The sequence below is a fragment of the Lagopus leucura genome, unplaced genomic scaffold (genome assembly GCF_019238085.1).
Source record: "Lagopus leucura isolate 7727_CA_CO unplaced genomic scaffold, USGS_WTPT01 Super-Scaffold_100015, whole genome shotgun sequence".
NCBI classification, from domain to species: domain Eukaryota; kingdom Metazoa; phylum Chordata; class Aves; order Galliformes; family Phasianidae; genus Lagopus; species Lagopus leucura.
In genome coordinates, this window is record NW_024962269.1 from 7684030 (window position 1) to 7711934 (window position 27905).

A 27905-nucleotide genomic window follows, 5' to 3' on the forward strand; every position below is an offset into this window, starting at 1 on the left:
GCTCTTTACATCATATTCTCTAAGAAAGCTTATGTCCTCAATTTTTTTTTTTTAGTCCAAATGACTCCTTTTGTTTTCCAGAGGACAGAGCTCTTACTATACTGTCCCATTTACCATGAAGATAATTTTTTCTTAATAGTCAAATATTTTCTTCTGCTAATTGGTCAAAAACTGTCTACCTGACAGAACTATGTTGGTAGGCTAGGAGACAGAGAATGTCCCTGCCAGTGCCAGAAGACATTACTTATCTTAAACGTACAACTTTCTCAGGCTATTACCTGGACTTTCAGTCCAATTTCCCAGATCTTTCTTCCCTTTTTTTCAGTTACCTACTAAATCAGTTTCTTCAACAGGAAGCCCAAGAAACTTCTGTGAACTGGGAATATACGAGTGTTTGTATTTAGATTATTTATTGTGACCAAACAATAGATAATTTTCCTTTAAAAGACTTTAGGAACAATTGGACTCTACGTGAATAAAGAGAAAATCATATATTGTTTTGGAAAGAATACTGAATAAGGGCACATGCACAGTTCAAACAGTCTTTTAAATAGTTTTCTCTCAAAATGTATCATTAGTTTTGTTCAGCTTTTTTAGCTTGTAAACAGCTATGTAATCAATGAAAATATATTTAGCCTACTTTTAAAAAGAGATTACTCCGGTATTAATTGGTAATAATAGTAAAATTTTATGCAAGACAAAAATATTAGGATCTAGCATGCTTGCCCCTTAGTAAGTTCTATTCCAAAATTATATTACACGTATCAATTTCAACTTTGTAAATATTGCATAATCTCAGTCTTTGAGTTGTCAGTGATAAAAAATAATCAAGAAACCATACAATCTTTTTGTATTGTGAACACCATTCATTTCAAACATTACTTGCTAGTAAAGTGCTGTTACAAGCAAAATGAGATTGTTAGTGTCTATCGAAAGCAGGTGATATTTTAGTAATATTCAAATTGCATTTGTTTTGGCAAATAGCGAAAAGGATAGACATGTTTGTTTAACCATCCAAAACTAATTCAGTATAAATAATATTGGTTTCCAATAACTCTAACCTAAAAGGCACGTACTAATGTTCCAGTGGTTCATTCAAGTGAGCTTTTACATGTAGAGGTTTGATTGTGCTTTTAAATAGTTACTGATTCAGTATGACCTTGAAAGTGACATCTGTGCATGTCTAAAATATCCTCTCACAAATGAATCTCACACTCTGAAGGTGTAATTTTGTTAAGATTATATATGTCTATATAACTATGCTTATTGATCTCTATAGATCTACATAGATATACACATATACATATATTCATATATACACACACACAAAAGGATATCTTCTGGAACAGCAGTAGAAAGTGCAGTCTATTCCTTTTGAATTGTCTTCGTAATATGAAGTTTTATAATAGTCAATGAAGTTTCCAGATACAAATTGTCTTGGGGTTTGTGAGATCCAAGGGATTATTTGTGATAATGCAAATGTCCCATATTACTCTCTTTCCTTACAGGCTGCTTCAAGCTCACTTCACTTCCAGAAGAGATGATTGGCAAATTATTTTCCATGTGATATTGAATAAGGTGACCCACGCTATCAAATATATGGTCTTTGGTTCTCACCTGATGAAAGAAGCAAAAGATTGTATTTAAGGTTATACTGTGCCTGTAAGTGGTTGGATGCGAGCCTATTCCATTGAAGTCAAAATGCATTTAAGCCTCTGAACTCAATGGAGCAGCATCATTAGGCTGTAGACAGCAATTCAGACCTATCCTCTGACTTATCGAGAGACTGAATGTATAGAACTAGACTGATTCTGCTAAAAGGAACAAAATAAACCTTTTTTTTTTTTCCTCCACAGGAAGGAGACATTTTTCCCTAATTCCTACTAAGAATTTATTTTTTGATTTATGCCTCATTTGAGGATTTTCACTTAACAGTGCTCTTTTAGCTCCAAGCAGAAAAAAGCAGAGTTCAGCTGACATCAAGCCAGCTCTATATTTTCTGTATCTAGAAGTACATTACCAACCAACTTCATTATTTAATGTTAGGGTTATTTTTCTAGCAATATACTGATGACTCAAAGGATACGTTAAGTGTGCACTAATTATCAGCACCTGGACTACAGCAATATTTAAGTACCTCAATTCTATTTCCACGGTGCTTCAGCACTTATAAGTTCTTGAACTTTAAAAGCTACTGAAGTCACCCACTGGCTCAATTTAAATTAACTTGAAGGGAATCAGATTAATTCCATGTCCAGGAAATCATTTTGCAGTGAAATCGCTGAGCAGCTCTCAGGTTTCCATATATGAAATGTTCATACCTTGCCCTCAGGATCCACCAAGAGAAGATGCTTTGCTTGCCCTCCCTGAAGTCCACTGAGGACATACTGACCAGGTGATGATGTGCTCTCTCGCACCAAAAAATCCCCATCGTTGACTAAGAGGCTCTCTGCTGCTTTCCTGTTTAATTTGCCATGGTAACAATCTTCATTCCTTAGCTGTTGTTTTATTTGTGGCAGAACACAGAGACCAGCTGTGTTGCTTGTGGCACTCTGCTGCACAGTTTCTGGTAACTCTGAAATGAAAGGGAACATACTGAACACTTCTCCTAGAACTTTATCCTAAAAGGAAGAGGGAGACTATTTCTATAGCTTTTAAAAAAATCTAATGATTCAGTCTTGAAGCTGTGATCAAACCAACCTTGCAGACTGCAATGGTATTCAAACATGAATGCACACAATCCTCAAGTGCATTCGGTAAAATTACCATATGATCTCCTCCCATATTTTAGATGGATACACATTGGGTTGCTAGGCAACAGGGTTTGGAAAACATGCATTTTTCTGATGCTCCACTGTTTTGGTTTTGTATTTCTTTGGTTCTATTAAAGTCAAATCTTCCCTGTTAAAAAAAAAAATAATAAAATCAATCTGTTCTTTTTAGCCTTTAAGATCTAGTCTTTCCTTCTTCCTTAACAAGCTCTGAAGAGGTTGTCAAGGCTCATTGGGAGAATCATGTTGAGTGGCTCCAGCTATGTGCAGGAATGTAAGACAACATGGCCAACGTAGCCAGAAGGATTACAGCATGATGCATCTGCTGTGAAAAAACGAACAATTACTGAATGTACTAACAAAACTGGGTGGTTTGGGATATAGCCAGTCAGACTGCAAATGATTCACAAGCAGCATTTTTCTAAGGAAAATAAAAAGGATACCACTTCTTCAATGAAATTGTGCAACTCAAGGGTCCTCAGGATATAGTCAATTCCTTTTAGAGCATAATGCATGCCTGGGCTAGAAATGTCTCAATGGTTACAGATTTCCTTTACAGTGGATATGATCCAGCCCTCAGCCCCCTCGTTTGTGTGTGGAGCCAACAATGACAGAAAACACTCAGTAGGAAACCATAAGATGTGATTAAATAAAGTATTTCCAATAATGAGGATAATCAGCAGCAACTACATAGCCACCTAACGGATATCCACCTCTTGCAGTCTTTAAATCAAGACTTAATTGGTCATACATTAAATAGATAGTACTGATCAAACAATCTGCTTTAGATGCTGTTGGATGAGATTCAGTGGTCAGATCACTTGTGCAAGAATTGGGAAAAGGCGGTCCTCATGTTCCTGCTTTGACCTTGCATGCTTATTGCCTGTGAAGCAAAAGCATTTGAGGTCATTTCCAGCTTAGAGTGGGTGAGATATGAGTGTACGTGAGAGCCCTCTTCCTTGAGCACAGTATAATCCCAAGTATCTTAGAGACTTGTTCATTACCAGCTGAGGAAAATGTGATACTATTCACTGTCACCAATCAAGACTATTACAGAAGATGGAAGATTATTCCACATACTCATTGTCTGTACTTTTCAACTTCAACCTCCTTTGTCTTGAATTTAAGAAACAAACAAGCAAAAAAACAACAAACAAAACCCACTAGGAAGGACTGCACCCCTACTTCCTATATTTCTTATGAGGAAACCAAACTCTTTCTCCATGCACATGGCTGCCAAGTCCCCTCTTTTCAAAGCTTAGAAAGACGCAGTATCACAAGAAGAACCTACTTGTGTGACTCAGTGGGCTGCCAGGGATCTGCGTTGCTGCTGTACCCCGGGCTGTACAGACTGCAGATTGCAGGGCCTGCGTGTTGATGTAACACGGATCATCAAAAAGATCTGTTCTGTAGGCAGACTTCAGTAATGTTGCATCTTTCTTTGTCTTCTGTGATCTTTCACCACAACAACCTGCAATTAGTGTATAGTCTGCACAGATGCCTTTTTGTTTATTATTATTTCTAAACTCAAGTTAAAATAACTGCAAAAAAATGGAATATGAATGTTGCTGTTCTTGTATATCCCATGAAAGTCCTTTGTAAGGAAAACAAAAATTGGCAGATGAATTGTTTTTTTCCTATGGCACAAGGTACGCTATTCAAAGTTAGAATGAAATTTTCAAAGATGTTCCACACTGGCTCAGTTCTGCTTCAGTTAATGTCAGCACTAAATCCCCTGCTGATTGAAAAGAAATTAATACATATGACTGTACAGAGACACAAGCTGTATGCATTGTTTGTTGCAAAGCCCTTTCCTTCCCCTCTGTACCACAAGCTTTGTGGGAAACTGAACAATTCTCTCTTGCTATTCTGGTGGAGCAGAGAGAATGGGGAAGTCAGTGCTTTTGTGGCACTGCATGGAGAGCCAAAGCCACATCTGTCAGGTTAGAATCCCAGCCTAGAAACAAGTTAACAGAATATTCCCTGCAGGATATGAAAATAATGCCACTTCAGCTAGCCAAATAGCACACATATTTTTGCTCTTTAGCAAACATTTTAGTCAGAGATCTATTCATTTATTCTTTTATTTGTTCACCCTCTCGTTGCTAGAATCATTTGGTTCTCCTTTCCTTAAATCAGCAATAACACAAGGAATTGAACCATCCTCCTTCAACAGTGTAACCTGTCTCTTTATTGCAGTGCAGGTCGGTATTCAAGAAGAATGTCACCAAGCAGTAGAAGAGATGAGCTGGGGAAACACACTCAGGGCATCGGATGTAGCAAGTAAAGGCCAGAAGGGGATGGAGGGTAGTGATCCCCTGGGGCACCAGAGAGCAGGTTTCTCCAAAGTGGGACTGATACAGGCCACAGAGCTCCCCAAAGAGAGGGATGGGCACAGTTAAACAGATAACCCAGACTGGAATCCAGGCCACAGACTCCACTGGAACAGAAATTCAGTATTTGTAGGGGGAAGGGATATTTTCAGAGACTGTTAAAGCAAAGAAATATCCTCCTTCTTCAAGGCATATGAAAGAGAATTAAACAACAGAGAGCTACTGTACAGTGTCATGGCAAGTAAAATGAGTAATTCTGCCAGCAGACACGACAACGGATTAGTGCCCTTCTGAAAATCTGTAAGGCTTTCTTGTCTGCCCTTCATCTAGGAAACCAGAAGTGACCTACTCAGTGACCACTTTTCAACACTGTATTGAAAGCAAAGGGGCATCCCTTACAGCCAGACTGCTTTGGTTACTTCATGCATATGCATGTGAAAGAAAACAGAGCACATACCCATGGTTTTGTTTTCTTCTGGGCAGTTTTCATATACGTTGATGGATGTCGGGCTGCCTGTCTGCAAAGAAATTGTAAAAATGGTCACATACAATAGTTTCTTGGAAACCTCGCATAATGTTATAACATCTGTGCACCAGTTAACTGGGATCCGGGTAACTGAATTCTTCATAAAAAGACCAAAAAACTTTCCCATCTCCTAAGATAATATTTTACCCCATGGAAAGAAGGCAAGTGCAATTACATGTTGCAGGATAATTCCCTGTGACTCTGGAGAGCTGTAGAAACAAACTCAGGGTTGTGGAGACTACCAGGCCTACAGCAAGGATTTAAGTTAACACTGGAAAACAGATGGAGCACAGGACAGAGCCTGGCAATAGCTGCCTCCAGAGACAAACCACACCTGGGAACAGCAGCCTCCTGAGCAACACCTACCAGCTGCCAGGAGGCCTGTTTGAACGTGCACCCTGTAAGCAAAGATGGTGCCTGCTTCACTGAATGGAGAAATGCTGGTGTTTCCAAGAACAGACAGAGCGGACTTTGAAGTCTGTACAGCAAGTCTGAACTCTGCTGGTTTTACTCCTAATGGTTTTCTATTCCTGACTACCTCGAGCAAAAGCCTTTTTTTTTTTTCCTACCATTTTTTGTAGCTACTGCAGCTCAATGGAGTCTCATCAAAAATTCCAGACATAACTAGTGCTGCATATACACTGCAGTCAGCTAATATCATATGTATAGGTTGTAGAGCATAATAGATGGGAGGAAATATTTACTGGATCATAGAACTGAGAGTCAGGAAGTCCCAGATTTTGTAAATGTTCTCCTAGACAAGCCATTCAGGTCCGTATCTATTTCCTTCTCACAGAGAACAAGTTAACAAGGGGATATTACTCCATCTCCTAAAAGTACTCTAAGGACAAACCAGTTAATCTTCTGAAAGTGCTTTGGGACTCAATTATGTACTAAGCATGATTAAATCTCGCCTAAAAAAAACCCTTTCCCAGCATAGTCAGAACCTGGTTCTGATGTTAACACCAATGCTTTACACCACAGTAACACTTTATTATTCATTCCCATAACAGGCAGTGAATAGTTCTATCAGAAGATATACTTACCAAGCAGTGCTGCTTTTTGCACTGTATAAAACAGCCAGACCTTTGGTCTGTTGGCACTTTCATTCGCATGTCTAATACTCCACCAGTGGGAGGCTCTTTCCCTGGAATTTCATTGTAATATTCATGATCCTCCCTCTCCTGTAAATTCCCAGCTGATCCATCAGCACTCACTGCCTCACTGAAACAAACGTGGAAATAAAAGCAACTGATGTTATCGACTGCTTTCTAGTGTAGGCAAACATCCCAAGTGTTCATGCATCACACAGTGCACAGATCAGCCATACAAAGGTCATAACAGAGATTGGGCCTCAACTGTCAGAATTGTTTACTTTAATTCTCTCCAAATTGAAAATGGAATCACCATGGTTCAGGCTTCAGGGGGATTGTCTTGGCACTAGACAGCCCAGATCCCTGGGATACCAATGTGCTGTTCACAAAGGTATCCAAAATGTCGACCATAAGAATGATTCTTCTGGCTTCTCATCTCAACTATATAAATCTAGGGATGGGGGCAGGAGTGGGGGGTGACACGACTTACAAAAGAAAATTAAAACCTCATGTGGCATTTAGGAAGACAAGCCTGCAACTGTTTGAGAAAAACAAACATTGCTACAAAAAAAATGTAGTCATCCTAAATGGAATGCACTCTGATTTTAATAATGAGAAACAATACGACTATTCAGCTTCAGCTTGAAGAAAACAGTGAATGACATGAAGGATGGTACCCAACGTTTTTCTTGAGCTAGAACAGAATCATGATAGCTTAAATGTACAGCTGATACACTGCAAAATAACTAGGTGCTTCCTGTACTGTCTCCGGTCCCGAAATAAAAAGCTCATCTCAAATCTTACTTCTCTGTTTAACAAGAATATAATTGGATAAAAGACCTCGAGCAGGAAAGAGATAAAGTTCAAGTAGTTGATTACGTGATATGCAGTGCAAGTATTTGATTATGTGATTCATAGTAGTTGGAGGTGGGTGACTCATTCACACAGCAATATCCGAGTTCTGTCTGAGGACCATTCTCCAAGACTGGCTGCGGTTTCAGCTCAAGGAGGGAATTTAATTAGCATCTTCCATTTCTCCTTTCTGTGATTTACTCCTGGCATAACTTCTCAGAGTTTCATAGCAAAGACTCTTCCTGCGGCTATTGTCTCCAGGGTAAACTGAGTATTAGCAGTGGAATGCCAAGAAACACTATATGACAAAATAAATATAACCTGGAGGTGGTACTGCTGCCAAGGAATAAAACCAATTTTACTGCATTGTTTCAGGCACTGTACCAGTGACACTGCCTGCACGCTGGTTCTGGTTTTCAGGAAGCAGCTAGGTGGTTTTACAGCTTTATCTGTTTCTGAGAGGTAGCAAGGGATCAAATTCTGCATCAATAAAGGAAAAATATGGCTCCTTAGAGAGAGCCATATGTCAGACCAAGAGCTGTGCGTCCAGTGCACTGGAAACGGGGAACTGCAATCTGAAAGTTAACCTAAGTCCCACAGTATGAGCAATGGGCTGAAGACAAGACTTCATACTTTAAAACACTGGTGGTGGCTGGGTTGATTTCAGCATACGAGGCTGACTCAACTCGCAGCAGGTGGAACTGCAGGTCTCTGCCAGGTCACGAGCAGAAGAGCAGAGAGGTGAATTACAACTGCTTGCATCCCCAGCACAGACTTCCCACAGCTGCAGTAAGCTTAAATTTGGCACAGCTCAGGACTGAGCTCAGCGTGCACCATATTTATAGAGCAAAACTTCTCCACTTCATTTACCCTGCCCAAGTAAGGACAGGATAATTTGAACATTTGTCCCATTTCCTTGCATCACTTGAAATACAACAGTTTTAACTAAGCACCTGTACAAATGTCACTGGAAACAGTGCCATTCACTGGAATAAGCTGATGTTACTCTACTGCTCTGTGTACACAGAGCATGTATTACAGTTAGCATACATTCAGAATGCATCACCTAGACATCTTATTTATGGATCATTCTTTGGAGTACAATTGTTCTCTGAGAAGTACTGAATAGAAGAAAACTGTCAGTGAAGTCAGTGACTGAGAACATGCTGACCTTTCATTAGAAGTCACCAGGCTGGATGGGTTCTTCAGGTACTGTTTGAACCGGAGCTCAAAAGCCTGCCCTATGGTGTTTATCACCTCCTGTGCCATCCCATTGGGACACTCCAGTATGTGGCATGCTGCAAAGAGACACCTTGCTTTAATGAGGTAATTGTCCTTTATATTAAAAAAGAAAAAAAAAAAAAATATCAATCTCTATTCTTTAGAGCAGAAAAGTTGAGCATGAGACTATCTAGGCAGCCTTAGGGCATTAGTGAGGACTGAGATTTTTTGACAAGCAAAGGATGTTGCTCTGAATATATTTAAGGCATGATATCAACTCAATGAAAGAAACTCCATTTATGGTTCCTGCACAGAACACACCTGTATCTCTTCCTCAGGCAAGGTAGAACCCCTTTTGTCTGTGCTGGGAAAGACCCTGTCCCAGTGCAGAGCCAGCAGCTGGCACAAGTTTAGTCTGACCTACAGATCCCCACTTAATGGCACAAAGAATTTAGAGCCACAGCCTGCATGCAAACTGTCACCCCTATCCACACAGCAAAGTTAGAAATTGTATAGAATCTTGAGCTGCTCAGTAAGACTCATCACAAAACTCAAGCAAGTTCTTGGAACAGATAAAGCAATCATAAAGACATACATAATGATTTGAAAATTTCTTCCATACCTCTCTGATTAACAGGATCTTTTGCTACATATGCAACATAGTCCGTTGTATCCTTCAGCAAAGAAGAAAACAAATGTTTTTAAAGTTATCATTATGAACGACCTTATCACCATAACAAAGCAACTCAGTACACAGAGAGATATTCTTAGCTTTAAAAATAGGTTTCAGAAAGTGTGGAGGTGCTGCACAAGGGGGTAAGGGAAAGATCAGCGATGCAGTGGTGGATATTGACACAGTAACTGTGCAGAAATGCTTGTTCTTGTGATAAATGCAGGAGACCATTTCATGTTCTTTGGGTTTCCAGTAAACTGTGTTTTCATACTCTGCAAGGGAGAAGAAACTCAGCTGGTGCCTCATCAGAGGCATCAGGGCAACGTGACTTCCAGCCACATCTTTTAGCTGGAACAGCCCTCATTGATGTCCATGGAACACTTAAAAGTGTGAAAAGGCTGCAGAGACCATGTAATAATTTCACCATTTGTGGCATTGAGATTGACTTCCAAAGGCATCTTAGAGAAAAGATGATATTTAAAATATCACAGAAGGCAAGAGGGATTCCATCTCAACCACTGCTGCCTATGTCAGTGTGGTTAACATCAGGTTAAACTACTCCGGATCTGAAGGCCACTGCTGAGATCAGACAACCTCAGTATAATCAGTTGTCTGTTACAGATTCTCTTCACAGCTAGTGCCGAAATAGTAATCACTTTCTCCTGTGAAACTGAAACGGGATCTGAAATAGACAGATTAACATTTCTAGTCATACTGCAAAAGCAAAGAGTCGCTTGATAATTCAACATTATAGTAACAACGGTGAGGTAATGAATAACATTCTTTTAATTATTAAAGATGCATTTTGTTATTTTGGATCTTTATGGGGATGGGGAAAACACAATTGGCAGCTTAAAGGCACGGCTCTCTTGGGGAAAGATGCAGTCAGCTGGCAGGAAACAAAGGCCCCATTTGCAATATGCACAAGAACATCCATTTAATAATTCACAATGAATGACACAGGAGGCACATCTTAGGGTCAGCAGATCTTGTCCTAGATCGTTCAAAAAGAAAAAATCTCCCAAGGTAATATCATTAAAGCAAAGAAAGTTAAATATTTCTCTTGCACTTAGAAAACTCAATTTCCTTTCTTTTCCTCCCAGGTTTTTCTTAAGGTTTATAAATATTTTATGATATTTTACTTTTAAAATAAATTAGGTCTTGACTGTAACTGGAAAACTGAAGCAACTGGAGCAGTACCTGCTATTTTTATACCTTTACAACACTTAAGTGTCTGCATGGATGACTTTGCTTTAAAACAAAGCCCCCTCCAGAACAGAATCCTGCCATTCCTTAACAGTGCAGAGCAACACAGAACTGTGCTCAGACCTTGAAAATAGGGACAGTTGGAGAGACATGTCCTATGGAAAATACAGCTGGAAATATATCCCTGCCTGAATTATGCTGAGACGTGACATAAAGACAGACTCAAGACAGCCAGCTTCTAGGGCATGGTACATACTTCAGAGATAAGACAGTTCAAGGATATACATATATATATATATAAACTATTTAACTATCAAGAAAACTGGACTTTGAAATGAAGCTTTGTGATGCTCAGCACGACAGCACGGCAGCACTTGGAGCTACCAGGAAGGGTCTGCAAAGCAGAAGGACTGTAATGCGCAGTGCAGTGTGTTAGGGTAGCATGAGCACCTCATGGTGAAAGTCAGACCTCTCAAAAAGCCTTGGTTGTTAGCGGGATCCTTTAAGGATCTAATTCTTTGGCACCAGCTCCATGCAGTGCCTCCCCGCTGGGCGCAGGACTGGCAGCGCAGAGCCTGCACAATGTTCCATCCCCACATCCCTGCTTCGCTCCCCAGCTCCAGGAAGCTCCTGCTCTCAAGCAGCTCAGGCAAAACCTCACCAGCCGCTGGGCTCCTTACATCACCCCATGGCCCTCCACCCACCACACAGGGCTGATTCTCAGCTATTTTCCCTTGCCTGGTCATAAATCCAAAGAGGCAAATCTGTCATTTTCCAGTCAAAGCTAGATCTGGCTTCTACTCCTTTGTTTCATAACACAAGAACAAGGAGACATTTATCAAAACTGAAAGGCAGAAAATTCCAAACTGATTAAAAAAAATACAGTTTTCATAACACATAGAGTGTGAAATTCAGAACGCTGGGAACTTGCTGACGCTGGAGAAGGGAATAGGACATGTTTATGAATGACAAATTCCTCACAATAATTTCAATGAAAGATTTGGAAGAGGAAAGAAAACTTCTTGCATGATAACATCAGTGAGTTCAAAACTATTACAGTGGGAGAAAACCCCATATCTGCAAGAAAAATAATGTCATGTCCATCTTATAGGAGCTTTGTTTATCTGAAATTCATCTAAAATTTAGAGAGGCTGATGCTGACCTCTTCTGTAACACGGCATTGGATTACAGGGACCTCAGAACTGATGCAGCTCCCACGTTCATATATTCTTATTTTCAGGTTCCCAAGTCTGTGGTCTTGTGAGTGACCCTAGTCTCACTGATGGGCGGTGGGAACAATAACTCTACCTAACTATCAAATCCCCGCTGAACCTCCATTCAAAAACTCCTGTGCCAGACTCCCTGCCTATTTTAGACTCCTGGTCATGATGCAGAAGCATGGCATACTCTGTTAGTGCTTAATGAAGTAAAGTATTTGCAGGTATTTCTATTCTCATAATAACTTCATATACCTGCAGAAGTCTTACAAATCAATACTTACTGGGTCACCTCCAGAAGCAAATGAGATGGACTGCATGTGATGGTTGGCAATAATCTGAAAAGCATGACAAATTAGTTAAACATGCTCACGTGCATTTAGAAAACAGCAGAGCAAGCAATTCAGTTCATGACAACCCCATCTATTAATAAACCATGGGCGTATCATTTGTGAAGGAAAAAGCTTAAAATAGGAATATTTTTGGAGACTATCCAATCACGTTTGATAATATCTAGATCCTGAAAGGGTTTTTGGAATGAATTCAGACACCATTTCTAACCTTGTGAGTACACAGCTGCCTACATGAGAGTTTCACAGGAGAATAATGGAAGATACTAAATGCATTCATAAATTCTTGAGAAATTAATTCAGTTCAAAATGACCAGTAGTTAGTCTTATTTAAATGCACAGCATATATAACAGTGGAATTTTTACAAACAGTGCCCACTGATGCTCGGACCATCTTCTCTCCCAGCACTAGCACCACACTGTTATGTGATAGGACTTTTGCTAGCCAGATCAAGCACAAACTTTGTTTAAAACACTCCCTCATCTCTGGAGACGGGCTGTTTTTTATTATAAAATCAAGTGCAAAAGATTATGCAAGTGGGAATACAATGAAACATGGTGGCAGTGCAGGAATGGAACAAACGGGATTTTTCAGCTTGGAAAGGCCTAGTAATGAAAGACCTAGAAGAATTTCAAGACAGTCCTCCGAACACCTGTGTGCATGCTAACAGGACACGTCAATACACTTGGAAAGAGATCTGTCTGTCCAGATTTTAGTCCTGTAGCAGAAAAGGAAGAGCTGAGAGGGCCAGACTTCAGCTGCCAGCTCCCAAAGCTTCCTCCAGTATAGAGAAGCCCTTTGCTGCTTGCTGCAGCTGAAAGGAAGGGAGACCTCAAGCCATAGGCCCTCCCAGCCCAGGAAAGCCACAGGAGCTTCCCAGCGCTCAGGACAGCATCAAGTCAGTGCAACAGGTCCTCAGAGCCAGTGAGCTGGAACTACCTCCCTGCTGCTCCCCTGCTGCAGCTTGTAAGGAAACCCACTGCTGGCCTGGCAGAGACCACGCTGGAGCTGAAGGAGGAATTTGGTGGGCAGCACAAAGCTCCTGGACTCATCTGCCAATGGAACGGGCTCCGGTTCCAGAGCACACCCAGACTCCCAGGACTGTGCCCCAGCAGAGCCCGGGGAATCTACACAGTACAACTGATGATGCACATATATTACCCAGCTGTAATGTAGCTTTGAACAATAGCAAAGCTAAGCTCTAACTCATTATTTATACATATATATTTTTACTCTAGGATTGTCAGAAACCCTAGTGAAGATTAGCACCTTGTTTACTAGGCACTGTACAGAGAATGACAGAGAGAGAAACACTTTGCCACGTGCTCAGAGATCCCTGGATACAAAAGACACCATGACAAATAAAAAGGGCATATGTCACATCTTGAATTACCCCAAAATATTCTTATTTTAAAAGTCAGCTTCAACAGGTGTGCATGGGAAGACACTGGGTGCTGCTTTCTGCTCAAGCACCCTGCATATCTTTCAGATGTCACAAAAAGAGGAGAATATGGTAGCAAGGATAGAAAGACCCTGGTTTACACATAGCCTACCTGCTGCGTGTCAGTGTTAATCAGTGTGAGGCTGTTTGTTGAAATGGTCAGCTTTATGTTCACACCAGAAAACTGAAGGTTACTTTTGCCAAGTACAGAAGACAGAAACTTAACCGGAGGCTTTAAACACAGAAACAAAAGAAAGACATTGTCAGCTGGCTTGGCTAGCAGCAGAAGTATATCAGAATCAAGTAGAATTTTACAGCATCTTATTGAGAATGTAATGGGAACAAGGATAACAGCTTGATTCTGACAAATAGACCTTCTGACAAACATTAGCTTTGAATCACACTTGATTAAATGCTTTTTACGTCAATAATGGGGAAAAGAAGTGTTAAAGAAACAAAATCCCAGAAAGTTACATATTATAGCTAGCTAAGGAGTTCAGAACAACTAATTTTCCCAGTGAACTCTGCTTCATTTTCTGAGGATGAAATGTTCCTTATTAATCAGGAAATTTTTCATGTATTCATTCTTCAGGAGTGTGTTTGCTCATTCTGAGCTCCACACTTACTGAAGGAAACCAATAACTTCCCCTCAACACTGCCCCACAGCAGCCACTTCCACTGCCCCTCTCTGCATGCCAGCGGTTAAACAAACGACAGGCCCATTCAACACTGCTTTTCTCCTTATTTGCAATACAAATAACCACCAGGTAGCCTTCTGACGAATGAGCTCCCTTTCGTTATCCAAAAGGCCTCCTACACTTCAGCGATCAAAACCTTAAAACTTAGAAACCGCTGAGCACTGTAGAGGTTGGCAGGAGCAGAGCTTTAACCCTGGAGAGAGGAAGGTCTTGCACAGCCCTGCCCCCAGAACGCAGCAGGCTAAGCTCTGCAGCACGCTCAGGTGAACTGACGCTCACTAACTCCAGCACGGGCTGAACCTCGTTGGGGAATCATGTATCCAGCTTATCAGAAGCAGATACAGAAGAGCAATTGTTCAGCTGAAGCAGTACTTACCTTCCGCTTTTTTATCGCTCCATTTGTACCTGATACGGCTTCACACAGTCGGCTTATTGCTTCCCTACAAACAGAAAAACACAGCACAAGCTGTTGGATCATTTAACATGCATCAGCTGTAACTGGGCCAGCAACCTTGTGATTTATTGCTGTAATTCCACTTAGAAACACTTAAATCTTCTGGAAAGTCTTTCACAGTTGTTTTTCCTTCTTTCTCCCTCCCAGCGTTAAAAAGAAAAACCTATTTAATGAAACACAATAATTTACCAGCCTGCTTTGGATTCACTCCTTTTCTTCATAAAATATACGAGTGTCACCTAATGACAATTCTTTGTTCCTAAATAAATAAATAAAACCAGCTAACCACAACGAAACTCAAAGGACCTCGTGCCTTCGAGTCCTTTCTCTCAGGAAGGCTGGCAGGCAGCATTCCTACCTGTCTTAATCCATCTTCGTTAGAACAGCAGGGGTGTGCTGAGTGAGCCCAGCTGGGTGCCCTTATGGGCTTTCTGGTGCTGGGAGGGGGGGTTCTCTTTAAAAAAAAAAAAAAGAAAAGAAAGAAAGAAATCACAGAAGCAATGTTTCACCTGCACTTCAGCAAATTTCCCACAATTTATATCACAAGAACATTCTTGCTGCCCAGCCTACGCTGTTTGGGAGTTATGATTGAACATTTCCCAGTTCTGCCCTTGCTAGGTGTGACAGTTCTTCCAGCATTTGATATCTAGGCTGTGCAGAGCATGTCTCTTTGCCAAGCTGTGATATCCTTGGCCAAACTGTGGGTTAGACAGCTACACACACAGCAAAGAAAATGCTTTGAGTGTCGCTGCCAGCAGTGCTGTATCCCTCTGGGCAGGAGATTTTTCTCTGGGAATGCTGCACAGACCTCCTCTCTCTTTTCAAGGTGCACGGTTTGCTCAGCTGAAGCTGGATTGCAAAGCTGCTTCTCTTAGGCAAGGGGTTCTGTCGTAGTGCTTTGTAATGCCACAGCTCACAGGGGAGGTTAGGAGGTTCAGCTTCTCGACATTTTTGCAAATCAGAGGTCCTAGTTCACCTCGAGCAGCTATTTCCCAAATCAGGTGTCCTATCCCAGCCACTCAGTAACCTCTATAGATGCTTCTCACCTCAGAAAGCAGAAATGTAAGGCAGAATGCATTGATGGGCTGTATCAAAGACAGCTATATTTCTCACTGAATGTAACTGTTACAAGCTGCATCTCTTTTCCTGGCTTCAACAAAGCAAGTTCTGATGTATGGTCAGCCAGGTGATGCTTCCCACAGAGTGGCGTCCTGAGGGCAGTTAGCACAGCAGCTGGGAAAAAATCTTTTATTGGCAGCCATCAACTTTTCCCTGACTTACAGTCATTGTTTGGAAACCAGTGGAAAAATGGTGACCAACGGGGTTGGGGTGTGTTCAGCAGATTTCCTTAACATTCCTGGACATCCTGGAGATGAGGGAAGGTCAGCATGCCATGGATTCCAGGATCCGACCTGACAGTCTTATCTCAATAACCCAGCAATCACAGATGTTGCTGGGGCAAGTTTTCCATGTGCTATCCCTGCAGGATGTCCTGGAGACACTGAGCCACGCTGGCAGGCAGTGGGCCAGGTAGGCCCCATGCTGCAGGATGGCTGGAGCAGGTGGGCTGCCAGCACCCGTAGCTAAAGCACTGGACAGCACTGATGTTAAAAGGAAGCTTCCTGTCAGAGAAGGTCCTGAGAAATGAAACCTGGAGCCTGTCAAGTGTACAAACAGCAATCTGAGTGAAAGCAGCCAGGAGGAAGAGCAGCATCGCAGTGGACTGCATGAGATAGATCAGATTCAGTTTACAAACGCAACCTTTTAAGCACAGCCTCTTTTTTTATCTTTTTAAAACAAAGCACTTTCCCCTGCACAACTGAAAATATGAAGTGAAATCCTGACATCTCTCCTGTTATCTTGGTGATATTATTTTGATGGCAGAAAGGGCAAAACTAACTGAAACAGGAATGGCACCCTGCAGGATGATCTTGCAGATTCCAATGATCTATTTGGAAAATGAAAGCTCATCTTCTCATTCAATATTAAAGGAGATTAAAATCAGAGACAAGACATTAAGGCTACCTGGGGCCTTCAAGTCTAGCTCTACCTAGAAAGAAAACCAGAAACTGAACAAACTAGAAAAACAGAGAAGTGTTCTATTGTGGTGACAAAAGAGTTCCCCAACACTTCAAGCATCCTGTATGGAATACTCAGTTGCAGACAAAGCTGTCAGCAGCAGATCCCATTCTGGTACAAGCACATCTTGTGACTGCCCACTTCACCCCTCTGCTATGCAATTGTTCAACAAACAGGAACAAAAAACAGGCAAATCATTTCTAATTAAGTTTCTATTTCCTCTCTTTCCTAGGGGAAATCATCTTCTCACAGCTGTTCCTTGCTTCATATCATCAGATGGCTTTCCAGATGACTTAATAGACCTTCTCATATATTATTTTAAAGGTGAAAAGCAGGCATTTGATAACACCTTGCTGATAGACCTGAACATCTCTAATTTTCAGTCACTTCCATGGGGCAGGTAGAACCTGCACCATATATTAGGAAGAAAAGAAACTCTGGGAATATCCATGATGAAATTGGATTTACTGTATCCATGCCTTCTTCCTGGAAACACGCTCTTAATTCATTCTTACAGCCGTTCACTGTCAGTCACTCACTTGGGCAAGTCTTCTAGATCTGCCAGACAGCAAATACCTTTGTAGGTCTCACAGTTAACCTATGGATGAAAATGCAGCTCTGTGGCTTCTGGGATTTGCTTCTCCATTTTCCATTTGCCAATCAGAGGCAGCAGCAGCAAATGTGGCCTTATTATTCCAATCATGTTGCTGTTGTTCCTTTCTCTCCTCCTTGTCACACATCCCAAGGCAAAGCACTTTGGATTGTTTGTTTTCCTTTAAATCACACAGGCTGAGATAACTCCACTGGTGCACTCTGCAGCAGCTCCTCTCACCTTTGGGAGCCTCAGAACTAAATGGGGAAAGCCATGAGGAATTTAAATCGGTTTAGTTCAAGGCAAATCTTGCCCCTCAACAACTCGGCAACTTCTGCCATTTGAAGTGAGGTCCCTGCCTGCCAGTCCTGCAGTGTCCATGCAATTACACACACTGACCACTGGCAGCTGACACAGTTTTTGTTTCCATAGTGAATGGAAGAGATTTGGGTCAGCTCCTGCGCTGCACACCTGTGGGGCTGAGCCATGGAGCCCCGTGCAGCCAGCTGGTGCTGCAGGGAGAGCAGAAGGAAGTTGTGGTGTCTCAGCAGCCAGCAGCAAGGTGGGCAATGAGAAGTGACAAAGACAGCCCCCTTTTGGCACCTGTGAGCCTTTAGGTCATCTCAGCAGTATACTCAAACTCAGATTTCGTCCTCTAGGGCTGCACCTCTGCAACAAGCCCTGCCGCAGAGGAAGCACTGGTGCTGACAGAGAGGCACTTTGTTGATTGTTTCCCCAAATGAGAGCAAAAGAAGAGCAAGGGGCTGATGTAAGCGAGCAAGCATGCTGCTGGAGATCTGCTTTTAAGCATCGAGGCCTCTGCCTACACCATCGAACAGAAAGGGATTGTGTGTCTCAACAAAGTTGAAATTAATCTTCCAAACAAAGTCAGCTTTCTTCAAGCACCCATCCCACCAGTCCTTTGCAATGCCCCTCGCCCCAGCCATGTTGCCTGGCCATTCCCAAGTTGGAGAGCTATTGCCTGGACCTGGGATACAGAATCCCTTTTCCCATACATGCCTAGATACAATCACTGAGCTTGATTTAACATATGTGGGAGGTGGGAAAGAGAAAAAGAACTGAAGGGCCCCGGCAAGGGGAGGGCATGCTGGGCTCTGGGCAGGCATGGGATGGACAGGAAGACACCTCCACAGCACAGGGGCTCTAGTCCCACTGCTTCATCAGAATGCAAATGACCCATGCTGTACTACAGCTGGTGCAGAAGGGACTTTCTTAAACTGACCTTCCTTCCACATCACTTTCAAACAGAGCATGGCTCTTTGTTTAGTGAAATGCCGTCAGAGTAAAAATATGTTTTTATCCCCTGTAAAAATAACACAGATTATTAAAATGGAATCATTTCAAATAACTCCTTCACTGTTGTGTTGTGGAGGGCATCCATAAAGTGACTTGCCTGGGAGAACAATGGGAGAATAATCAGAGTTATTGTCACCCAGTCAGGACGTAATCAACCGAACTTTAAAGCTAGCATGCACACAGCCCTTCAACAGGCAGTCTGCAAACAGCTTAAGTTTTGAATTTCTCATACACAAAAGAGTCTCCCAAGGTCAGCAGTGGCATGGGGTTTTTTTTAGGTGGTGGAACTATTTCCATTGTTAACTCCTCACATAGCCTTGGTTAACAAAACCTTAAATTTGGCACCATTTGGGCCAAATTTAAGTTGGCAATTTCTCTTTAGGTAATAATTCATATTCAGTATTTTTCAGATAGTCTGACCAAAGCTCTGTCAGTGTAGCAACGTGCACAGACCTGGCCTTGCAAATGGGAGGTAACCTCACTTCTTGGCTGGTGCTGTTGAAGAACACAATGCATGTGTCTGAATCTACCAAACTGGTTTATCTGTGCAAAGTCTACTGTGTTTCTCCTTTGGGTTGGTAAAAAATTAGGCAGGGGAGTGGAACTATATTTGTATCTCAGGCACTTCTTCACATACCCATTCAGGAACGGTGCTTGTGCTGACTAAATGTAAACAACTGCTGACTTTGAATCTACAACAAATCTGACTGCTTTAGAGTGCAGTATATAAGCATTTAAGTCAAGTTGTGCAGATTCTTCCTTTTAGCTGATAAGTCTGGGAGACAACAGGTAGATGTTTAACACTTATCTCGTCATGCACCTTTCCTGCCTCCAGACTCTTTGATATGAGCACTTGAAGAAGCAAAAGAGCATCTGTAAATCATCTGCCAGCAGGAAGGAAGAGCCGGGCAGCCACAGGAACCCTAAACCACACTTCTGGCATCCTCAGCATGAGCCGAGCCAGAAAAAAAGGCTGAGGAGGAGAGAACATGGACACAGCTGGGCAAAAATTCTCTGCAAAGAGCATTTGGGGCTGGAGAGCAGGGAGCTCTGCTGCAGGACCATGGGTGCATTCCAGCAGCCCCTTTGGAAAGGCACTCATGTGCTTCCTCACAGACACAAGGACTCTGCATACAGGGCAAAACTAAAGGTAAAAATAAAGCGGATTGTTCTCTTCTGGACCTGCCAACAATCAATTGTGAGACGACCTCACTACATGGAGGGACCCACGGCACCTTGCATCAGGTGTGAAGCAGGGAGAAGGCAGCAGAAGACAAGCCTGGAGCGCCCAGGCTGTGCCTTGGCCACAGCAGCAGCACGGCTGTGGCACAGCCTGCATGTTCACCTCGTGCCCCACGTGAGCCCAGGCTCCTGGCCCAGCTGCCAATACCAAGCACCAGGTGTGCCTGTACCATACTGCGACTGCAGGGCGATTCTCTCTGCATCCAAAACAAGGGCTGGGCAATAAATTCAGCCTGTGGCTGAAACAATCAGTTTCACAATGGAAACAGCCTATTGTAATGACCACGTAATTCAAGTCATCGCTTGGGAAAAAGCAAAGCAAACCATGCAAACTTCTACTCAAAAGAGTCTGAGGGTTTGGCACGCAGCAGTGGCTTTATACAGAAATAAGTGCTCAGGCTTTTCTTTCTTGTGCTGAATTCCCATTCAGGAGTGCCTACCTGGTGACTTGTGTTCGTGTGCCAAAGTCCAGGGACCTCATTGACTGCAGCACTTCAATACAGCCCATGTACTGTGGAGAACAAAGAGAGACAAAGGATGGCTATGTTAATACCTGCAGAACAGCTGAGAGGAGGTCAGAAAAGAAAGCAAGTGTGATTTCAGCCCACTGAATTTACGCAGAACTACAATCTATGTGGAAAATCAAATCAGCCGTTCCAAAGCAGCTTCATAAATTGATGAAGGTTTACTGAAAAGTGTGCAGAACAGCAAGGAAGATACCAGCAATTCCAACAACACAGCACAAAAAAGAGATGAAGCCCTCAGGGGACACAAAATCCAATCCTTCTTCTTTCCTAACTCTGCTCATTATCACTGATTAACTTGTGCCACTGAGCCGGGAGGAACGCATCGATGCTGCAGCGAAATTCCCCCATGTGCAGAGAACACCTGCAGGATCGCTGCACTCAGGGGCCTTGGAGCAGTGGGAGGCATTACCAGGCATGAGGAAAACCACCGGCCCCCTGCTGCTGCAGGTCTGATGACAAATATCCAACCTCTGCAGAAGATGGAGGAGGCAGAGTTGCAATTCAAGCTCTTAGCAACAGCTCTTTAAGAGCCCGCACCACAAAGTGACTGCCTTAAATTAGAGGCTGAGTCCCACCTTTCTGTTGTATGGGGCACAGCTGAGGGCTTTTTCTATACTTATTTGGGATTTACGTAGGACAAATTTTCAGAAACATCAAGACTTGGATGATCTGTGACCATACAGAACCCTCTGACATTTTGCACAAACCTATGGAACATTTTCATCTCGATGAAGTGCACCAGGCTAACTCCAGCCACTGAGCTTACTTCTCTTCAAAACATTTTACCCATTCCTTTATCATTTCTGCTGATAGCCATCCCTCCGCTATTCAAATGCAGATCTGTGCTTCCCACCTGGCATCCCCTGTTTGACACTGCAACAGTCACCTGGGAACGGAGCATCCTGCAACAGCCCGGCCCCACCGAGCCCTCCTGCATGGAGTCACAGCCTCTGGGATCCATCACAGAGAGCCCCAGGCAGGGGCTGCATGCCCTGTGCCCTCATTTTGCACGGACAGAAGCAGCACTGTGTGCAGAGAAAGGCACCGGCCTGTCTGTGAATGGATTCTCCTGCAGTGCTCAGAGGTGAATGCAGGTGCCTGCTCCAGCTTCAGAGACCTCCAGAAATGACTGTGTTAAAAAGAGAACGTGTGCGCGCAGTCAAGCAGGGATTCCACAACAATGGTATTATATCCCTGTTTTGGTTTCTTTCCAAATAGCAATGCAACCCTTGGGAGAACTCCAGAATTAGGTCAGAGCCCTGGAAGGACATCAATAAGAATCTGAAGGGTTTGCAGAACTGCTTCCCTAATGAACATTTAATGACTTTGTAAAGGACTCTGAGAGCTATCTTACTTGTTAAAGATATTCCTGCTTAACGGGAACAAAGCAAACGTGGAAGATATGCCTCAAGCCTCAGCTCACAGCACGGCAGAGACCTCTGGTCCTACAGGATAAGGTCAAGCATTCTGTGAGCTGGCTGGGTGCCCCTCGATCCTTGAGAACAGCAAGACTTAGAGGAGGAGGTGAGTCATGCACTGATAAGCGAGTCCCTGCTGCATCCTGAGCAGATGCGTGGGAAGCTGCTCTAAGCAAAGATGAAAAATCAATATTAGGTTTTTGCATAAGTGACCCTGAGTGAAGCTCAACTTATCAATGATTCACAAAAGGCCTTCTTTTTTTTTTTTCTTCCTTTCTTTAAAAGCCTGAGTAAGGAAGTGCATTAACACAGTACCTCACTGCATCCCTCATTTATTTTATCTGAATGAGCACGGTCTGTAGGGCTGAACCCCCACATCCCTGGGCGGGGGGAAGCAGTGGGGCTGGGGAGGAGGACATCGGGGTCACGGAGCTGCGAAGAAGCCCAGGGAGCACTCAGAAGGAACAATGGGATGCTGGAAGCCTGGTAGAGAAAACAAAAGATATCTCCAAGGAAGAAAAAAAGTAGTGAAAATTACACAAGGATGATTAACCCCTCCATTGAAGAAAACGCCAACGCAGAACAGAGCCAGCTGCTAAGGACCTGACCTCACTGATGAGGGTGGATGCTGAACCCACAGATGTCTTGCCCAGTTCCTGTAGCAGTGACCCATGGCAAAGCGTGCCCCCATCTCCCTGCAGCGGTCCCATAGCATCCAAAGGGAGGGAGAGCTGGGGATGGATTCTGCTTTCTTACACTGCCGGGGCTGGGAGAGAAGGCTGCTTACTAAAGATGCACATCTTTTCACATCTCTCTGCAAGAGATGATGGAGAGTGACTGCAGACAGGATGAGGGACTGCGTGGGAGGAGATGTGAATGCACCCGGCAGGGCTCGCGTGAATAAGCTTTTGAGGCACCCTCTAACACAGCCCCACGTCTCATTGCATTCCTTCCCACAACACAGTGAGTGGCTCCAGCTTCAATGACAGCCAGTGATTCACCAGGAACAGCGATACAGCTCATGGAGCTCCTAATTAAACAATACAGCTGCAGCCTCACGATTTGACTTATTAGTTAACAGGCATTAACTCATGCTTAATGCCAAGGGCAGCTCCTACAGACCCCACAGCCATCGAACAAAGGATCCAGGTGGCAGGATTTGCTAGTAGAAGCAATGCTGCTGCCACACAGCCTCTAACCAAAGGCATGTTAGATGCTGCTCGGATTCCCTGAAAACATGACAGTTACCTGGGCAAAAAAAAAAAGAGAAAAAAAAAAACATTAAAAAAATCACAAGCAGCAGTATTGTGTGCAAATGAGGGTGTCAGGAATCCTTCTCCCATCCAAGCACTTAATTTTCCCAGCACCTGCTTTAACAAGGCACTTTTGAAGTAAGGGGAAAAGATTTCTGAGCCTCCCACCCCTCTTTCCTCCGGGGCTGCCAGGTGGGGAGCGGGGAGCTCTGCTTTGATTGCTGTGAATAACACCTTGATGGATGGGGCCGGGAGGGGAAAGCAGCGCACGCATGCAGCAGCCATGAGCACGTGGCACCCACACACCACGGCAGGGCCTGAGAGCACAGGCAGAACAGCCTGGAAAACAGTCTGGGTTTTGCGAAATAGAAAATTTCCAGGGAGGGTTTGACCCTTTCATTTGTGAGTTTTCAATTTTTAATGCCCCAACCCTGGAGGCGTTCAAGGCCAGGCTGGATGTGGCTCTGGGTAGCCTGGTCTGGTGGTTGGCGACCCTGTGCACAGCAGGGGGGGTTGAAACTAGATGGTCATTTTGGTCCTTTTTAACCCAGGCCATTCTGTGATTAAACAAGTATTGAGGAAAAAAAAAAAAAAAAACAACAGGGAAAAGCTCCTGATTTTATGTATGTATGTATATATATACAGACATATGTACACAAACACATTTTCAATGAGTGTATACACACAAACATATACACATGCACACTTTCCCTTTCTTTTCAGTTTTGATCTGAAAAGCCCATCCCACACCACTGCAGCAGGACAAGGGCTGTGGCAGATTCGGTTCAAAGAGAACCCAAAGCAGCACCTGCAGCTGTAGCACACGTGAGCAGCCCACAGAGAACCACTACCCTAAGGCAGAGGTGGTGACAGCTGTGGGATGAGGGCTGCCCAGCACCCCGAGCCCTGCTCACCCCTCACAGCTGTGGCTCTGCAGCCACGAACCACCAGAGCTGATCTCCTTCCTGCCAGAGAAGTGCAAGAACAGCCGGGCCTTCACTCTACTCTTAAAGATAGCGGTACAGAGATAAGCTCTGTCCTGGCTCCTGCTTCAGTACTGCTACTTGGGCTCTTTGATATTCACACAGGCAGGCTGGAGGAGCAGGCAGGTAGGGGGCTCAGCATCTTGCACAGTCCAGGTGATGTGAGACACACGTGGCATCTCCAGCTGCTGTGCACAGCTGCAGTCACACCACAGGGCACACAGGGAATCCCACTGCTAGCACCTCTTGAAGCAACACCTGACAGATAATTTCTGCCTCCTTCCAATTTATGGGTGACCACTTTTGATGTAAAGCTTCTTATCACTTCAGCAATTACTGTCTTTCTGAAATACCTGGTCAAAAAGCCACCGGGTTTGGACACAGCACATCAGGATGTGTCTCAGCGGTGCTCCTGTAGTCCTGGGTCTCCTACAGCAGCAGAGCTGCAGAAGGACATCTCCCTGTTGTGCTGGGAGGCCCCTAATAGTCAGCCCTTCAAAGATGTTTTCTTGGGAAACAGCCTGACCTCCACAGCAGGAAAATGCACTGGAACAGTACCTGGGGAGCAGCAGAAGGGGACAGCCCCTTCACCACTTCTCTGGACCTTCCTGTCACGCTGGGCCTTGGTTTTGCTTCTCCTTTTCCTTTCTGGTCGGCGTGGTTCCCAGCAGGTAACACTTCACTGCCTCTGCCCACGAGCCCATACAGGACCTGGGAAATCCCCCTATCAAGGGCCATCCTGCAGCCCTGCAGGGACCTCAGAGCCTTGGCTGTGACTGACACCATACAACAGGCAGGTGCCACAGGCCATGCACCGTGACACCACAACACCAGCACACTGCCCACCAGCACTGGGAGCCCCAGCAGGCATTGTGCTGTCATGCCATGTACCACCTGTGTGCCCATTAACCCAGTGAGCCAGTGAGCACCAAACTGGTGCCAAAGTACCAAGTGCCCACATCAGCACTGGGCCTTACAGGAAGCCAAGCACAAGAGGACAGGCACAAGGGTAGCTCAGAGAACCCCAGCCAGTACAAGCTCCCTCCTACTGCTGCCTTTAACAAGTCAAATGAAGATGACTGCACTCTGATTTCCATTTCCACAGCTGATGACCTGACTGACGCCCACCCCACAGCTCCCACAGCCAAAGACCTCACCCACAGTAGCCTGCCTGCTTGGGAAGGGTGGGCACAGCCACGGCCCCATTTTGTTCTTCTCCCTTCTGATGTGCAATGTCAGAGGTTCAGAGTGTGGAGAAGGAAGCAATGGCCATTGGCTTTCCACCTGGCAAGGTCTGGGCACAGAAGTTAAACATCCAGAGAGGAAAAATGGAAAACAAGAAAGCTCCCGAGTGTGACATGGGTGGCAGAAGCAAAGCCTTGAGCCCAGGGACTCATCCAGCAGCACGGTCCCCACAGCCAGCAACTGCTGACAGCAGCCAGCACCAACAGTGACAGCACAGTGTGAGAAACACCCAGAGCAGCTGTGGTTGGGTGTCCTCTGGAGGAACAGGCAGTGCTCTCTGTGCCCAGAGCAGTGGGTGCAGCCCAGCAGCACAAGTGGAGGGCAGCCTCGGCATCCTGCACCATGCAGAAGGGGCTGCAGGGCCAATGCTGGGCCCAGCACTGACAGATATCACAGTGTGAGCCAGCACCTGCCTGGCACTGGAGCTGCTGGGAAGGACAGAACCTTGCCACAGTCCTTCCCCCTCAACACACATTTCAGAGTGCGCTCATTTACAGCACAGCTCAGCTGTGCTCCCCCAAGAGCCTAAGGACAGCCTGTATGGCAACTGATGTTGTCTACCTCTGGGGATAGCTGTGCTCCTTTTAACTCCCTCGGGCCCTCAGCACAGCCCTACATCCATCATTAAACAGCAGACACACAGGGTTTGTCTCTGACCAGAGGCTGACCAGTACAGCCTGCAGACCCCTGTGCCAGCGCCCGGTCCCCGCGCTCAGTACTCACCCTCACACCGTAGCTTGTGCCCGGCTCCTCCGCACTCTCCCTGCTGGGCACGAGGCTGCCTCCCAGCCTGCCCACCGCCTCCGCCGCTCCCCGCCCGGCGCAGCCGCCCGCGGGCCTCGCGGTCAGGTGTGGCCCCTCCGTGCCGGGCTGAGGGTACGAGGCCGAGAGGCAGCCGAGCTCAGGCGAGGAGGGGCCGCCAGGGACGGTGACGCACTCAGTCAGTTTGGTCCTCGGCACCTCCTTGCTCCCCAGGCAGAAGCTCTTCAGGCCGGGCAGAGCGGAGGGGTTGGCGAGTTTAATGTTGGCCATGCGCGGGATCAGCGCGCACAGCGTGGTGCAGGTGTCCTGCGGACCCAGCGGGACGTCCTCTGCCAGCAGGCTGGGTGCTGAAGGGTGGGAGGAGGAGGAGGAGGAACCTTTGATGTTTTGCGGCCCTTCGTCCAGAGACGTTACGGAGTCGTTCCTGAAGCGGCTGTACTTGGCCCTGTGCAGCATCCCCGGGTGTCGCAGCAGCCCCACGTACAGGACGTGTGCACAGAGGCTCTGCGGGCCGCGCTCTCTCATAGCCCTGGCAGATCGGTAACCGGAGCCTTGGGCACAAATCGCCTTTGTGAATAAATCAGACGGAAAGCAGGCAAGTCAAACAACGTTAAAAATGGAAACCTGACAGAGATTTCTGCCGACTCCCTCCCAAGCAGCGTATTTTCCTCGATGCGGGAGGCTTCCAGCCGCACGGCCGGCCGGCATTCTCCGTGCAGTCCCACGGGCAGCGGCAGCCCACGCCCAGGAACGCCACCCGAGCCCCTGTCCCCCCCTGGCGCCACACACCGGGCACTCACGGCCGGGATGTCACCGCCAGGTACTGGCCGCAGCGACGGCCCGAGCGCGATCCGGGCAGGGCAGAGCAGAGCACAGCAGGCGAGCCCCGCGCTCAGCCGCACCTCCAGAGCATCCCGAGCCCCGCCAGGTGCGCGGCTCTCGGTGCCGTCATCCTCAGCTGCCCCCGCGCCGCACCGCTCCTGCCCGCACACGCGTAAAGCAGAGCCCTCCCAGCCCGCAGCAGCTCTCAGCCTCGGGCTCGCCAATTCTTGCTCCAAAATCCTTCAGCGCCGGACCGCCGCGGGCTCGGTGCAGCCCCGCGCACGCCGTACCCTCGGCACACAGCAGCGCCCGAGCCGCTCCCACCACGCCGAGCCCTGGGCGCCGCCGCCGCCGCCGCCGCCTTTTATGAATGAAGTTTTTTTTGTGAATGAGCCTCAGCGCGTGCAGGCGGGCAGCGCCGTGAATGGCGCTCGGCGGGCGGCCGCGGCCCGGCGGCCCCCGGGGTGCTGCCGGCAGCCAATCGCCGCCCGCCGCCGGCTCACGCGCCCTCAGCGCGCGAGTGCGGGGGGGCGCGGGGCGGGAGCGCGGCGGGGTCGCGCGCGCCGGGACTCCGCATCTCCTGCGGCGCGCGGAACGCTCCCGTTGCTCCCCTCCGTGCGCGGGACTCGGAGCGGCGGCGCCTTTGGGAGCGGCGCTGCACCTGCAGCCCTGACCTGAGGGCTGAGGGCCTCCGGACGGTGCTGCCCCGAAGTCGGTGAGAGGGGCGAAAGGACGCCCCTTCGAGGGTAGGGCGGGAGGGGATGTTTGGAAGGAAAAGAATAACACGACGGCCCGTCCATCACCAACAGTCCCAGAGCTGTAGCCCAG

General features: G+C 45.7%; 1 protein-coding gene across 2 annotated transcripts; it reads right to left on the bottom strand.

Moving 5' to 3' along the window:
• Window positions 1-472: 472 nt before the first annotated feature.
• On the bottom strand, window positions 473-27429 carry SHC4 (SHC adaptor protein 4). 2 transcript variants are annotated; one of them, XM_042876150.1, is made up of 13 exons: window positions 27368-27429; window positions 26217-26822; window positions 20508-20578; window positions 14760-14823; window positions 13798-13917; window positions 12178-12231; window positions 9420-9471; window positions 8748-8874; window positions 6677-6854; window positions 5562-5622; window positions 4063-4242; window positions 2322-2575; window positions 473-1617 (listed from the first exon to the last, which is right to left on the bottom strand). In XM_042876150.1, exons 2-13 carry the CDS (start codon window positions 26778-26780, stop codon window positions 1462-1464), a joined length of 1881 nt encoding a protein of 626 aa, XP_042732084.1. In that variant the 5' UTR covers window positions 26781-26822; window positions 27368-27429; the 3' UTR covers window positions 473-1461. The 2 variants fall into 2 exon arrangements, with proteins under 2 accessions (XP_042732084.1, XP_042732083.1); XM_042876149.1 differs by lacking the exon at window positions 27368-27429 and adding an exon at window positions 27158-27357.
• Between the last annotated feature and the right edge of the window lie 476 nt (window positions 27430-27905).

Bases quoted from the DNA above. Each gene is read 5' to 3' on its own strand.
- SHC4 (XM_042876150.1), bottom strand. From the start codon at position 26,780: ATGAGAGAGCGCGGCCCGCAGAGCCTCTGTGCACACGTCCTGTACGTG. The intron at 20,579-26,216 runs GTGAGTACTGAG...TGTTCTCCACAG, and splicing joins GCACAAGCTACGGTGTGAGG to TACATGGGCTGTATTGAAGT. The intron at 8,875-9,419 runs GTATGGAAGAAA...GTCTCTTTGCAG, and splicing joins AGATCCTGTTAATCAGAGAG to CATGCCACATACTGGAGTGT.